We start from the raw sequence: 16673 nt of genomic DNA, 5'->3' as shown, positions 1-16673 counted from the left end.
GTAACAACACACACACACACAGATCAGAGGGTTGAGACCTATTCAGGCGCTGCTCCCTTTGGCCATGTACAGCGCCATTCCTCAAGTCCCTCTCCCCGACCCATCTTCACCACCGTGGGAGGTATTCAAGCACATTGCGTATTTGGTTCTGTACATGAGAATTGATATAGTTACTAAGTGCAAAAAAGTTGATACAATCTTAATATGTCGGCTATCTTGCCATTAGAGATGAAGTGTTCTGCCATTTCACACACAGTGTGCTTGGACCTGTCCCTAAAAGGTTCTATCTTCACACAGTCGAGGACGTAGTGTTCAAGTGTGTGGCCATATGTATGGCCACACACTTTACATCTGCTTGAGGAACATACTGCCAAAGGTACTTATATCCTAACCTTAATCTAGCGGTTACAACATCTTGTAATCTAGTGATCTTGTTACTTGCTCCATATACATGTTTCACTTGATACATCTCATCATGGTAACCTATGGATCGACTAATGCCTGTTTGCACTTGTCTACTTGCGTCAAACTCATCAATAAGTTCTTTCCTAATTACAGTTTTAAGGGTTCTTTTTGACAGACCCAAATTGTATTCAACGGTGTCTTTGTTAGACGCAAGTTTGGCGAGGGCATCAACTCTGTCATGTTTTATGAGGCCTATGTGAGAGGGGATCCACAACAGTTTGACCCTGACACCCCAGTCAACAAGGCACGCATATTTGTGTCTGGCTTCAGAGACAAGAGCGTGACAACCTGAGTCGAGGGTACCAAGGGCAAGTAGTGAGGATAGAGAGTCAGTGATGATGAGACTGTCAGTAACAGTGGTTTCAATGAATTTAATAGCTGTGAGTATGGCAACTAATTCAGTTTGTAGAGTGGATGCCCAGTTGTTAATTCTAACTCCTTTCTCAATTATATTACCGTTAGGTTGAGTCACAACAATAGCACTTCCAGCCCTCCCACAGGCGGTGTGAATAACAAAGTGTTAGGCCAGACATACTGCCTCACACGCCTGTTCTCACGCATTTGTGAATAAGTTACCCTTTATGTATAGAACTAAACAAATAATGTAAATGAAATACTGTGTAACTTTCAGTGCCATAATATCCTGACAACGGGGGTTAATTATTATGACCCTTTGTAAACCCTACTCTGTAATCCTTTTGCGCTACCGCTCACAGGATGAGTGTGGGGTGCACAATAAAGTAGCCGCTGCAAGCGGCAAAATCAAAATCAAAATCAATCGTCACCACCGGGATATCTACATAATCAAAAGTGGCAATTTCGTTTTAGAAAGAAGTGGGATCAGTGTTGAACAGTGATGAACAATGTTTAAGCCAGTGAACTCAGCACTACACAGTAACAGTGAGAGCTATGACCCACCAGTGAGATAAGTACCCCTGGGAACCATCCTCTGACCAGACCAGACGGTGTTACTCCGTCCACCCTGGGAACAACATCAGACCGGTTTTACACCTGGCTATGAGATAACACCACCCCACATAGTGTCTCATGACCACGTGAGGTCCTTCATATGAACACCCGAGGACAAGTCACTACACCACGTGAACACAACACCACCAAATGGCTTCACGACCGCTTGAGGTCCATATCAACACCCTAGGAGGAGTTACTATTCCACGTGAACACACCACCTGGTGTCTCAATGACCAGCCCAGGCCCCCAGACCATTAACTGTAAACTGTAATAATTTGTATATTCAATCATTGTTCCTTCTTCTTTGAGTAATGAAAGCTTTTGTTAAACGACCCACCCACCCTATGTCTTTGTATGTAATAAGTCATTTTTGTCCAATGAATATTTTCAGCCTTCGGACTGCAAAACTTTTTCAATAAACCGTTTATTATTATCTCACACACGCACGCACGCTCGCACGTGCACACACACACACACACACACACACACACACACAGAGTAAACGCCTAGAAAAAGTGCAAAAAATGGCACGCAAGATTATTCTCTCCCCTTCCTACTACACATATCAAGAAGCACTCAACACACTGACCCTCTCGGCTCTCACTGACCATCACTACGACTTCCTCTGCAAATTTGGTGAGAAGCTTGTGCACCATTCTCGACACCGGCTCCTACTTCCACCCGAGATCCCTCGTCCGAGAATTGTTGTTTGACACCACAACCGCATCCAGCCCATACGAGCACGAACTGATCGCTATAAGAACAGCCAGTCCCATCCATTGTGAAAATTATCAATAACTTGTAATCAACCAGTGTATTCACTCCCAGTAAATCTTACTTTTTGCACTGTCACTATGTTGAAATGCCCTGTAGTTTGAACTTCTCCCCACCTAATTATTATACAGTGGTCCTTCGATTAACGAACTGTCCAATTAACGAAATTTCGGTTAACGAATTAGCTCCCATAAGGATTTTCAATTCCATTAACGAACGAAACTTCGATTAACGAAAGCCTTACGCTTTGTTGTGCGCATCAGCTGATCGGCTAGTCCGCCAATACAGTAATTGGTTCTATGTTTACATTCGTTTCCAGTGGAGTAAATATCAAGAAAGTTGTGCTCTTGAATATTTTTGCATTTTTTATATTAAAAGTATTGGTCATTCTAATTTAGTTACCATATTGATAATTTATACAGTACAGGGAACAGTTTTTGTGCGCCCATCAGCTGATCGAATCACCCACCAAAACTTCTCAGTTTAACTTTGTTTACAGTGGAGTGAACATCGAGTTTGTTGGTCTCTTGAATATTTTTGCATTTTTACTTTAAAATTATTGGTCATTCTGAAATTTAGTTCACATATTGATAATATACAGTGCTAAAATTATTCTGAACCATGAAGAAGGCATTAGAATCAATGCACTCTGTAAAGAATATGTCATGTCATCATCGACTGCCTCTTCAATCAGCTGTTTGATATGTTAACAAAGCTGCCAGGAATACGACATACACACCTCAAAGTAAGTTAAAATATAGTACAGGTACTCCCTGACTTACGACAGGGTTAGGGACCGACATCCAGGTCGTAAGTCGAAATGGTCGTAAGTCGGAAATGCTTAAATAACACATAGAAAATAAAAAAATTGGGTCTCTTTTTCTTTTCAGCACCACAAAACACTCACTTTTAAGCTTGCCAGCCATTTTAAAGTGAATTACAGATGAAAATTTTGTCTGTGTACTGACTTTGGGACTGAAAAATATATAATTTGACCACATTTTGGTACGACTGGTGTGGGTGGATGTAAGTCGAGTCGGTCGTAAGTCGGGGACTACCTGTATTCTATTGTTTTTTATTTATTATTGTACATTATACTGTACAGTACAGTACTGTATTTAGTTTATATTTAATGATTATTTAATTCTATTACTGTACTGGTATACAGCACTTTGTATGTACTTTTTCTGTGAGTTAAAACCAATTACCCAATATCCCATTGAATTAATAGATTCGGTTAACAAAATTTTCGGTTAACGAACGACTCTGTGGAACCAATTGTGTTCGTTAATTGAGGGACCACTGTGTATCATATTTGTATCACTTATGTTACTTGTATATCATTTTTAAATAAATAGACCTATTCCCCAATTATGCAATTGTATATTTTTAGCCTTCTGGCTGCCATGCTCTTTCAGTAAACCATTAATTATTATTATTATTATTTTTATTATTGAATTAAGAAAAAATGACATCCGGTGAGGGTCTTGTTGTGTGACTGCCTGGTGGTGAGATAAACATCAGCTTTTGAGAAGCACTTGGCAACACTGGTGCATGTTACACTCCTTTCCACTCCAACTTTTTAATCACCACACCTTTCTGCTTTCTCCCTCCATATTTTAAAATGTTATGTTACATAATGTTGAAGGGATACAACTTTGCTCATTTATACTTATACTTATCACAATCTCCCTAAAAATACTTTAGGTTTTGTGTTTATTCAAGACATCTTCAGGTCATGAGACCCTCTAATCCCCCATCCATGAAAGGGTGACCTGACATTTCATCCGAAGGTCAGTAATATGATTCCACTAATCCTCCACCCTATCTCCACCTGACATTGAGTCAGGTTAGGTCAGGTCCCCCAAAAATACTTTAGCTTCCATCTTTATTCAAGACATTTTCAGAAAATGCTCTCGATGTTCGACCTCCGAATTTTTTTTCCCAAAGCCGGAAATTTTTGGAAAATTCCGGCTTTGGGAATGAATTTCCGAGCACATTTCAATTCGGGCTATCGGAGATTTCCGGGTTTGAGGGATTCTAGCTAACAGAGATATTACTGTATCTGGAAAGAGTGATCTGGAAATGCGAAAGTGTGTGTGAAACAAGAATTGGAGAATATTATATGAATGTAGGGTGTAAGTCTGGTTTTCTTGGATAGAAAGGAAGTGGACTTGATAATGAGCATATAACTGCTTGCATATAGGAGCACTAGAATGTTAATTATAGAATTCAAATTGAATAAGGTTATCTGGTGTGTGATAATTATCATATATACAGTCCTCTATGTTTGATAGGGAGGATTGGCATTGATAATTTGGGGGGTAAGTTGGGTTAAGAATCTGTTAATATAACAGTAGGAGGAGGCTGATAATGATGGTAGACCTAATTGGTTAAAAGATAATAGAAGGGAAGTTTGAGTGACTGGTGGTTTTGGAGTTATAGCAGAAATTGAGAATGGAAGGAGGGTGCAGTAAACTTCTCAATGATTACAGGCTTCTGTTCCACGACAACACATGGCTGTTTGAGTATGTGACTAGGTCAGTGTACCATACAGGAAATACAGGTCAGGTTCCTAGCTACAGTTTGGTGAAAATAGTTACCTGTATTTAGAAAATTGTAAAATCATATACTTTTCTGGCTGGAGGTAAGAGTGATGTTTGTTGTGTCTTATATTCAAGGGAGCTTTGATGAGGTTTTGGACTACCTTTCACTTTTGTATCGTTTTCTTTCTTCCTTTCCTACCATCGCAGAATAAGTACTAATCCCCTGTGATAACTAACTACTCAACCTAATCTTGTAATTTCGCAATCTGATTAAAAAATGGCATTGGATTTAAGGATGTTTAATATATATATATTTTTTTAATTCTAGGGGGACCTAAAGTTCTTTGTGAATGGAGAGTGCCAAGGTGTAGCTGCTGCCAATCTACCCCAGATGTTATATGCTGTAGTTGATATGTATGGCAAATGTGCACAAGTTACTGTTACCGCACCATCCACACCAGATTCTAGTGAGTTTATCACATACGGTTAGAGTATTTTGAATTGTCATGATTTATTACTATACGTTAATTGCTTTTTGAGTTAATTGTTAAATTTTTCATAGGGTTTTAGGAGGATAAAAGTAGAAATGGAGAAATGGATCACATTGTATGTGCTTTGATGTTGTATTAATAATTTTAGAAAATATATGTGCTATTTATAATTTTCCAGACACACTGGATGAGGACTCCACAAGTGAGATGTCGTCCATGCGGGACTCCAACATCTTGGACTCCCAGCATGATCAAATCCCCTCTGGTCTTACCAGCATCAACAATCACACTTCTGCATCTGCACATGCTGCTGTTGCTAGTATTGCAAATTCAACTATCCCAGCCACAGTTGCCAGCCTCAATGCAGCTGCTGGTCATACATGTAGTGCACTTAACAATCATGTTGCAAACATTAGCATTGCCAACAGTCTTATGTCCAACAGTGACAGTAATGTTTTACATGATGAGAGAGATGGTAGAGAGAGTAGCTGTGAGGCGTCGCATAATCCTTCGCCACGAGTGTCTGACGCAGCTCCCCACCCTCCTGTCACAAGCTGTGGGCCAACTCAGATAGTCCCAGTAAATAATTGTAATAATGATGTAGGAATTGTTCCTTCTGGCTACACATGCGGTGGTGCTGTGGGAGGCAGTGGTGGGAACAATAATAATGGTGCTGGTAATAACAATGGTGGGGGAAACAACAACAGTAACACTAGTGGTGTAAATACAGTTGCCAATCAAGTTGGCAACAGTAATCCTGTCAGTGGTGACAATATGGTAAACTATTCCTCTTTATCTGATAGATTAAGGTTTCATGAAAAGTGTGGAACCCTTGTTAAACTGTCCAACAGTTCCAGAACAGCTGAACGAAGAAGACCTTTAGATGAATTCAACAATGGAGTGGTCATGAGCTGTAGAGCACTTCGAGAAAATGAGCTTTTTGAGGTAAATATTTTTGTTTATTATGCCATTTGTATTTGGATAGTGACTATAACTATTAAAGAGAGTATAAATGATGCAATGAAACTATTCGTGGTTACTATGTATGTGTGTGTGTATATGCATGTGTGCACCTGATGTAGAGTTGAAACTTGGAAGGTTTATCATTTTTGTTTGTACTGTACTTCAAAAATCATTTCCAATATAGCTATACCCACCATAAGATATTAATGAAATACCTTTTTAGATTCGCATTGACCGGTTAGTGGACAAATGGTCTGGCAGCATAGAAGTTGGCATAACTACACACAATCCAGGACTCTTGGACTTCCCTGCTACCATGACCAACATGCGCTCAGGTACCACCATGATGAGTGGCACTGGGATTCTCACAAATGGAAAAGGAACACATCGAGAGTATGGGGAATTTAATCTCGATGAATTAAAGGTGAGAACCAGGTGTGTGTGTGTGTGCGTTCCATTAGCCGGAACAATTGGAATGAGAGATTTTCAGGTAACGAGACAGCTCTCTCAAAGCCGGAAAAAAATCCCTCCTCCTCGGAATCTTCTGGGAAACTGAAAATTTTTCCCAGAATTTTCAAAATTTGCAAATTATATCTCTTTCAAAATTGGAAAAAATCCCTCATCCCCGGAGTTTTCTGAGTAACGGAAAGTTTTTCTCGGAATTTCTGGAAAATGTGCCTGATTTTCGTATCAAACCCGGAAAAAATCTCCCCATCCCTGTAATTTTCTGGAATTTTACGCTTACTGAGAAAATTTTCTTGTTATTTTCCAGAAAATGTGCCCCATATAAAGTGAAACACATAAGTAAAATAACAGAACCTATGGGATTAATTGAAATAGAAACTGGGCCGACTGCCAGACTACCCTTTTTTGGGGGCAATTGCCGACACAATACTGTACATTGTAGTAGAAATAACATCTTAGTTTTATGATGGTATGCACACAATTAATACATGAGAGAAATATCAATAATATTAGGTTTTTTAACACTTACGTTAGTAGAAGAGATGGCTGGGCACACGGGGATGGGGGGTTGGTTCTGAGGCAGAGGGGCAGATTATTGGCCCTCGCCTGTCTCTTTATCCACCACAGAGGCTAGCAGGGCCTCATCGTCAAACCCCTCGAAGTCCACATCCTCACTATCACTGACTTGGGCTGGCTGTGGTGGTTGGCGGGTGAAGAACTCGGTGATGTTTTGTTGACGACTAGCATTGATGTGGTCATGATACAACTGAACATAGGGCTCCAGGGATTTCAACAGATGGTTATTAGACACTTCGTAGCGATGATTGACTGGGTCTTTGGTAAGGATGAGCTTCATTTTCTCAGCTAACTCGATGACATCCTTCACATCAGCATGTGTTAGTTTCTGCTCCATATTGTCTGGTCAGATCCACCTGTCTCGTGCCTTTTTCTAACACCTGGACGATCTTGTACTTTCCTCATAGCTTAAGGCACATCGCACTTTCTTGGGCTTGGGGCAGCTTGGGCCAGGTAGTTCAGGGCTTCTCGGGGGTGGTGGGGGTCCAGCGGAAGCCATTGTCAAGAAAGAAAAAACAAAACCAGTTCCTGGGCACGAGTGAATACCGTATACACGGGGACAGAGAGACTGACCCGGCTGCGTTGGAGAGCGAGGGTGGCAAGGATAACTAGACCAATCACAGCGCGCGGCAAGGCGTGCGTGGGTGGTAAGGATACGTGGCCCAATCACAGTCTGCGACATCACCGGCGTGAGTCTGACATCAGCGGTGACGTCAGCTCCCAGCACCTTGCCCTGCCGCTTGTCGCGTATTTGATGGAATTTACCGCGTAAATAATAATTATCTCTTCTGACAGGTGCCGCGTAAATGGCCTTCCGCGTAAAAAATATCCGCGTAAACTCAGACTATACAGTATTACACTTTATTTTACTCAAACTGTATTAATCAAACAAATGGTATGATTGTGACTGCATTGAATGGTGTTGGCTCTGAGAAATGGTGAGAGAGGGATACTTTCTCCCTCACCAACCCCAATCATACATACTTTTCCCACTTAATGTAGTTTTTGTGCATTGCCTGGTTATACAAAGTCACACTTGACTGTCTTAGTTAGATTATAAGAGTTCATGAACAATCTTTCCTTTCTTGAGCTAGAGATGAAGTAGTGTTACATAGCAGAAGCAGTCATGGCAAATTCTTAGATCATATAGATATAAAGTTTAAAATTTATAATAGTGTACAAGTACTCTTTTCTCTGACTAAAGCTTATAGCATTGAGTTTACATTCTTATCCTTATTTATATGCTTTCAGGAAGGTGATCGAATAGGTATGATGATTAAAACAGGTGGAGAACTTCACTACTACATCAATGGTCTGGATCAGGGCATTGCTGCAACCACAGTTCCTTCACCTGTATGGTCTGTTGTTGACCTGTACGGCATGACAGTTAAGGTAAACTCAGTTATTATATTCAGAAGACCATACTCGGTAAATTTTCAATAAGAATTAATTAATACTTATGTACCAAGATTTCTTCTTGATGGCTACATTATAAATCTAATTTAGGATATCTACTCAGGGCTCTGCTTTGACCAGGTTTTATACGAGCCTAGTGCCATTTTGGAAGGACTTGTATGTAAATGCTGCCAATTCCCTTAGTAAACCTAAATTGTGGTGAGTGGGGATAATTCAAAGATTAACATACTCTCCCTCAATAATTGCTATCCTCATATGTTGGGGATTAGAAGCTAAGTATTTTTTAAAGCTGCAGCTCTGAGTCATTGTGCTGACAGCCCACTGTATAATATTTACTTCATATTGCAAATGTTATAACATTCTACCTTTAAGGTATGGTAGTGGGTGTGATAGAGGAAGCTGAATCCCTATAGAGGACATTTTGGCATAAGATATTCTCTAGTGCATTGTTTTGTCTGTTTTATTGGTATAAAATGGTTTTCTTGGGCAAAAGAAGGCCTACCGCATGCTTTTAAGAGGAATTCACCAGAGTGGTCTGAGATGGTGCTTCAGGATAAGTGCCATCTTGGAATTGTATAGGGGGAATGACATGTTTTTCTTTTTAGCAATTGATCATATGTACAGTATTACCCTGCTTTACATGGTTTCACTTTCCGCGATTTCTCATTTACGTGGTACCTGACTTTCACTTTCCGCGGTGCATCTACTCATATACGCGTGAAGTATATTTTTTTATTTTTTTTTATTTAGCTCATAAAGTTCATACAAATTACCCGGCCAGAATATAATTTACATTGCTGGAATTCTTACAATATGATGATCATTTTGAATATAAACATCATGGATTTTGCATTAGACATACAAATTTTAGATCTAATGTAATAATTTGGTTTACACAAAGCAAATATTTTATCTTTTGTGTAAAATATATGAAGTTTACATTCAAAATATTCCCTGACCTGCAAGGAATCCAGAAATGTCAATTATATTATCCTAACTTTAGTCTGAGGTATTATTTATTACTAAATGTTAAAATCTAGAGTTTTCACCCAAACATTTCTCAGAGAGGTAGGAGCTAGTGAGCTGGGAAGAGGGGGGGATTTGAGTCCATTATTTGAATGGACATTAACCTGGCGACTGTATTTCTCTTAAATATTAATTGTGTGAGCATACCATCATAAAATTTAGATGTTATTTTTACTACAACATAGGTATTGTGTCGGAAAAAGTGGAGTTTGGGGGTCGCGCCAGTCTCTACTGGAATTAATCCCATATGTTCTGTTGTTCACTTTACTCGGTTTTCACTTTCCGAGGTACCCCGTGGATTCAATTGACCGTGTAAATCGGGGTACTACTGTATACATAATATCCCCATTCGGGCATATCTCTGCACTTTTCTTTATTCCTACTTGAATGTAGTGGAAAGGACTACAGGTGCTCCTCTACTTAAGAAAGTTCAACTTACAAACTTTCAGAGATACAAACATCATCACTGAGGGGAGTTACCTGCCAGAACAGGTGTTTAATGTGGATGAGACTGGATTATTTTGATAGAACAAACTTTACCTAAGAGAAGAGTGAGCCAGGTTTTAAGGCTATATTAAAGGGTATAGCTGTACTAAATATCCATAATCTTTTCATCTTTTACAATATGTTTGGACTTACAAACAATTGGACTTACAAACAAGCCTCAGGAACGTAACTCGTTTGTAAGTAGAGGAGCACCTGTACATTCAATAGCACAGTTTGTCATTCGCCTAGGTTATTACTAATAGATTTGAGATGACGTGGCAACTGTGCAGCAGCAAAGTGGCAACGTCGGAAGAGAGGACAAACATCTCCCCGTTAGTCGGATTCCCCAATCCCCGGAGGGAACTCTCCAGTAGCTAGAATGGAAATTGGGCTGGAAAAACTATCTCCATTCCGTGTCTGCGAATGAGTTCCCGGGGATGAAATTCAGGCGTATTTTCTGGAAAAATTCCAAGTAGCTTCTCAAAACATCTCTCCAATGCACTCCGCTCTGGGACTGGGAATAAATTTTTCGGGTGTACGAAGAGATTGCATGATTTTTTATTTTTTATTATTATTATGGGGAATAGTCCACCCAGGCACGGGTTATTGACCCACAATCAGGGCCTGGTAAAAAAATTTAAAAATATAGGAGAAAAAGAGAATGTTAGCATACATCGTGAAGATGCCAGAAAACCAGCTTTTTGAAGTGAGACATTATATGAGTATGGAAACACAGAAGAAGGCAGAGCATTCCACAGAAATTGTGAGCACCAATGGGCAAGATGAGTGTTACGAGCCAGTGGTACACAGGATGCCAAATCCACCAAACATTGCCCATTAAAGCACTGGTAAATGAGAGAGAGTGAAGAAACATAACAGCAAAGAGAGAGTATTGACTTTAGGAGGTGAGTAATAAGATATTTGGTTCCACCCTGTCTAACAGTTAGACAGAAGAACCACCCCATATATGAGAGCAGTACTCCATGTCAGGATGAATGAATCCCATATAAACCTGAAGCAACTGCTCATTAGTGAAGTAATTATGGCATTTGTACAGCATTCCCAGCTTTTTGGAGGCAGCTTTACAGTGTACCCTCTATAACTTGGCATTGATAACTCGGAATTTCATATGACTTGGCATGGATATGGTCTTGGAATGTATTGTAGTATAACTCGGAAAATGCTGAGATATATAAAATTATCTGGGAAAACCTTGGCATATCAGGCCACCTGCATCACCTACCATGCCTCTGTGTCACCTACCATACCTCTGTGTCACCTACCATTCATCTATGTCACCTACTATGATGCTTTATTCTTTGCCTACAGTGCTCGTAAGTGTTCCTTTATTAAATTTTTAATTACATGTCCACATATATAAATGCCTTAGTTAAGGACGTTCAGGTTATGGGCAAGTCGAAGGGAATGACTGAAACCCGTCTTTTGACGTATTCAATATTTATTGATGTGATCAAAACCTGCAGAGGAGAAGGCGTTCATAATTTTACAAGGTGATCCATCTGATACATAATTAGTTAGTCTCACACAATTTTATCTTAATTACAATTTATTAAACATACTGACATAACACAAAGTTCATAACTCTATTAATCTTAGCTTCGCTTCACTCTGCAGTGTCTTATTATTCCAGGTTTGGCAGAAACGAGTAGGCGTAATTATTCAACAATATTTCAGTACCGAGGGGTATGTCATCGCTTAGGCTGTACTTACAAGTGCGGATCAATGCAGATCAGTATGGTGTTCCAAGAGAAAACAGTATTGCGTAAATTTTCCCAGCACAAATTCTCGGACAGAAGGCTGGTCTTCACAGCATCACTAGAGAGGGCGATCTGTCTCATGGAGGGGCGGGCAGCCACCGCCACCAGTCTAAGACAGTCCACTCAGCAGAACCAGGACTTGTCTGTAAACACTTCTACATCTGGCGAGGTCTCAGGTCGAAAGATTTATTGGCATCACACGCCAGCACTGTAGCTGAAGCCAGCGGCGATAACAGTATATATGGGTCGATAATTTTTTATTGTTGTATTTTTGTAGGAGGAGGGAAGTGCCTAAATAAGATGGAATTTGCGATAACTCAGCAAGGCCAGAGCCCCATATCTGCCAAGTTATCGAGGGTTTACTGTAGCTATTTTGTGGATGTTTGGTTTCCATGACATATTAAGAGGAAATGGTGAGGCCTACCATATCTATTTTAGAATTTTGCAAAATGGTTGCATCCTGAAATGTGATTGGTGGGAGATCTTCTATTTTGGAAAGTGTAATTGGTAAATACTGTGTTTTCTTACTGTTGAATTAACCAAATTTCTACATCTCTTATTCAGAGATGCTGCACAGATCTGCATTGATAGAAGAAATAAAATTGCTCTAGAAACAGATCTAGTTTGTGAGTTAAGGGGAAGGGAAAAATGTGAAGAAGAGTGAAGAGTAGAATCATCAGCGGAAGAATGGATAGAGTAGGTAGTAGTTTGAAGCAAAGCCTTGATAAAAAGAAGGAAGAAAGTAGGTGAAAGAACAGAACCCTGTGAAACACCACTATTGGTAGAGAAAGAGAGAAATTGAACCATGGACAGCAACTGCCATGGATTGGTTCTCAAGTAAGCTAGAGATTAGAGAAAAAAGTGGGGGAGAGAAACCATAAGAGGGAAGTTTAGAGAGCAAAGATTTGTGCCATACCCTGTCAAATGCTTTGGAAATGTCGAGGGCCCTAAGGAAAGTTTCCCCATAATCCCTAAGAGAGGATGACCAAGGATGGGTGTAGTAGGAGAGCAGATCACCAGTAGATCCGATAAAAAAAAAAAAAAAGCGTTCAAGGTGACGGAAAAAATTAGAGTTTATGATAGTTTAAAAAATCTTAAAGAAGGTTGAAGTTAGGGCAGTAGGGCGATAGTTTAAGGGATTGGAATGGTCACCCTTCTTCGGGATGGGCTGAACAGAGGCATGCGGTTTTAACATTTGTGTCCCTAGGAAGCTCACGGATTGCCATGGGGGAAAAAAAAAATGAGTCCCAAAGAACACAACCTTTCTTATTCAACCTCTTGACCAACGAATAATTGCTGTTTTCAAATCATATTAGTCAGTCGCAGTTTTTCCAAGATCCACGAGGCACTGGAAGAAAATGGCCAGGCGGGGGTGAAGGAGATGTGGAAAAATTACACCAGTGTTGACTGCTTAGCAAATGTTAAATTGAGCAAGTGTGTGAACTCCTGTTGGAAGGCCCTATGGCCTGGAGCAGTGAATGATTTCACTGAATTCCCATCAGTGGAGCCCCAGATCACACACATGTCGCAAGTGGGGAGGGATTTGGTGACATGCAACCAGAAGAAATCAGAGAAGAGCTGCTTGAAAACACTGGAGAAGTACAGTGACCCCTCGTTTAACGAACACCTCGGTTAACGTAATTTCGATTAACGAACTGCCTTCCATAAGGATCTTCAATTCGGTTAACGAAAAAAAATTCGGTTAACGAAGTTCTTACGAACCGACCTCAACATGTTTTTGCTTGCACTGACCGGGCAACCAGCTTTAGTATCAGTCTGCCAATACATTAATCGGTTCTAGGGCTTAAATTCCTTACTATTTTAGTAAATATCAAGAAGTTTATACTATTCAATAATTTTAAAAGTTTAATATTCAATTTTTTAGTCATTTTAACAATTATTGAACATAACTGAAGGTAAAGTGACTAGTTTAATGCGCGGCATCCAGCCTCTTAACACAGCAAACAGGAGTTAGTCTCTCTCTGTTTTCACTGGAGGTAACATCTTGCTTGAGACTCTCTTCAACTAAATGCTTTTTTTCTGTTTCCAAGCAAATTATTGGTCATTTTGAAACATATTTTACATATTGACAATATATAATGCAGTGCAGTGTTGATTTAAAGAAAATAATCTTGAATTACACCAAGAGAGCTAAAATTTTATGGGTAAAATGGCGCCATGGGGTGACTTCTCTTTTTCCTTCTCCTCCACCCCCATTCTAAATCCCATCATCATCATCATCATCATCATCATCATCATCATCATCATCATCATCATCATCATCCAGGAGCCTTCTGCATACACACCTCAAAGTAAGTGAACTTTTCTACCATTTTTGTTGAATTTAGGAAATTTTCGGTGAGCTGGAACCAATTACCCAAAAACCCATTGAAACAATGGTTTCGGTTAACTAACTTTTCGGTTAACGAACGACCTTCTGGAACGGATTGAGTTCGTTAACGGAGGGGTCACTGTATTAACAAGTGAAGAACTGCTTCTTTACTAAAAGAAGATGAGCAAGATGATCAGGAAAAAGAATTTGGTCCAGTTGATGTAAAGGAAAACAGCTGGACAGAAGAGAATTTTTGTTTTGTTTACATTCTTCAAGCAAGGAAAAGAAGCACTTCTGGAATTAGACTCATCTCTAGACCGAGCACTGGAGATAAACAGATGTGTGGACCAATCACTAGCACCACTCATCAAAATCTTCACAGATCTAAAGTGCCAGAGATCTCAGCTCCCCATCATGCTATTCTTCTCCAGAGTTCCCAAAACACCAGCTTCAACTCAATCTTCTGCCACTCCAGCCACCCCTGCATCTTCTGCCACTCCAGCTACTCCTGCATCTTCTGTCACTCCAGTCACCCCTGCATCTTCTGTCACTCCAGCCACCCCTGCATCTTCTGTCACTCCGGCTACTCCTGCCACTCAAATTACTCGTGCCACTGCCATTGTATCATGCCAACGCCCTCCAATCTTCAATTTGTCTTCTGAAGATGAGGATGACCCCCAAGTGCTCTCTCCTCCACCACTCTCCCCTGCCATCCTTGTCTCCCCTGTTGAGGCAGATGAGAGTGAAGGGCAGTGAGCATCATCATTTTCATCAACTTCATAGTCATCCTTTTCATCAGCATCATTGTAACAAAGATTTTATGTCCCTAATTTAATGTAACATATTTTATGTAACAACTTACTCTTATATTGTCTTAATTATTCTTTTTATTTATTTACTTATTTATTTATATACTTATTCTTCTTTCTCTTATTTTTTATTTTTTTTTATTTTTTACTTATTCCTGCTATTCTTTCTCGTTATACTTGTGAGAGGTGGAGAGGAGTAAGGGAGGTAGTGAGAGGTAATTGTTTACTTTTGAGGGGAGGGGGGTACAGAACTAATGGTTTGTGGTTAGGCTAATAAGGCCTACACCAAGGGGAGACTCGGGGAAGCTGGTTAGGGGGGGCTAAGATACAATTCTTCACAGAGGGGAAATATAGGATAGTTATTATATATAGGACTCACCGTATTACTGCATAATACCAAAGACATGCATGACAATGTTTTAGTCAACACATGAGAATTGAGAACTAATCATAACGGTTCTTCATTTATTAACGGCGTTACTCAAATTGAACAGTTACACTTTCAAGACAATAACCTATGCTCCTAGCTAGTTAAACAGGGACCATGACTCGCAATACATTTCAGGAAACAGATCAAACCTAATAGGTACTCACATTATAGCCGCCATATGAGGAGGTGACACCCAGGACACAACCACACTTAACTCTTACCAAACGCAGACTCCGCCTTTCAAACTGTGTCAGCCTATAAAGGACGCCACATCTTTCATGACGTCATGCCTCATAGGCTTTCTCATTGGTCGAAGACAGGCCTCAGGCGTTCGTACTATTGGCTTAAAATTGGCAGGAACTCTCAAGTGGCGGAAAACTCATGACATTGTTACATCTTCATAAACATCATTCACCTTACCCCTGGCAAGGGGAGAGTCTCCAGGGATCAAGAGGGGTCAACACCTTTGTACAGTACAGAGTATTGGTTATTTCATGTTTATGTTTATTTAATTATGTTATTTCATGTTTATTATATTGTTTTATGCCCATCATCATATCATCATTCATTATATGGGATCTGTACTAATCATCATCATGGCAAGATGATCCAGGATGAATGGTGAGAGTTCAGATATGCTTACAGTAGAGGTGGTTGTGTTATGGCATTTAAACCAAAATATGCCTAACCAGCCATTGTCAGGTAAGCTATTGACAAACTGCCCAGTGCTTCCACACTGATGATCACCTCCCATACAAAATACACACCCATGCTCTTCATATTTCATATTTTATAGTTTTATATATTTTCTTTATTTCAAAGTCACATTAGAGTATTGAAATTATTTTTCCTTAACTTTTATAGTTTCATCTCCCGGAGACCCCAGCTGTCTGCCATGTGTATTATGTTTTGAGTTACTGTACATGTACAATCAAAGACAAAAGTCGTGTCGCGGTTTTGTCTGAAGATTAAATATAACTCGTGAAACATTATGAGAGCCCTACCACAGTTACATCTTGTGGTTGGCAAGCACCAAAAGTTTAGCCATTCAGTATGTGTTTTCACCAAATTACATGACACGATTTTTGTCTTTCATTGTACATATGTTTCAGCATATGGCGACTTGTGGTGTAATGGTCAGCAT

At 39.8% G+C, this 16673-nt stretch overlaps 1 protein-coding gene across 1 annotated transcript in view; it reads left to right on the top strand.

Annotated features, from left to right (window-relative positions):
* Window positions 1-8855, top strand: part of LOC121855917 (neuralized-like protein 4) — an 84219-nt gene extending 75364 nt beyond the window's left edge. Inside the window, exons 4-7 of the mRNA XM_042351111.1 lie at window positions 5086-5224; window positions 5427-6193; window positions 6435-6635; window positions 8504-8855. Coding sequence (XP_042207045.1) covers window positions 5086-5224; window positions 5427-6193; window positions 6435-6635; window positions 8504-8695 — 1299 coding nt within the window. The 3' untranslated portion in view covers window positions 8696-8855. The remainder of the gene's footprint in view (window positions 1-5085; window positions 5225-5426; window positions 6194-6434; window positions 6636-8503) is intronic.
* Window positions 8856-16673: the final 7818 nt, after the last annotated feature.

The sequence above is a fragment of the Homarus americanus genome, unplaced genomic scaffold, assembly GCF_018991925.1.
Source record: "Homarus americanus isolate GMGI-L3 unplaced genomic scaffold, GMGI_Hamer_2.0 scaffold19117, whole genome shotgun sequence".
NCBI lineage: Eukaryota > Metazoa > Arthropoda > Malacostraca > Decapoda > Nephropidae > Homarus > Homarus americanus.
Note: the sequence above shows the minus strand (reverse complement) of the source record. Positions and strands in the feature narration are given on the sequence as shown.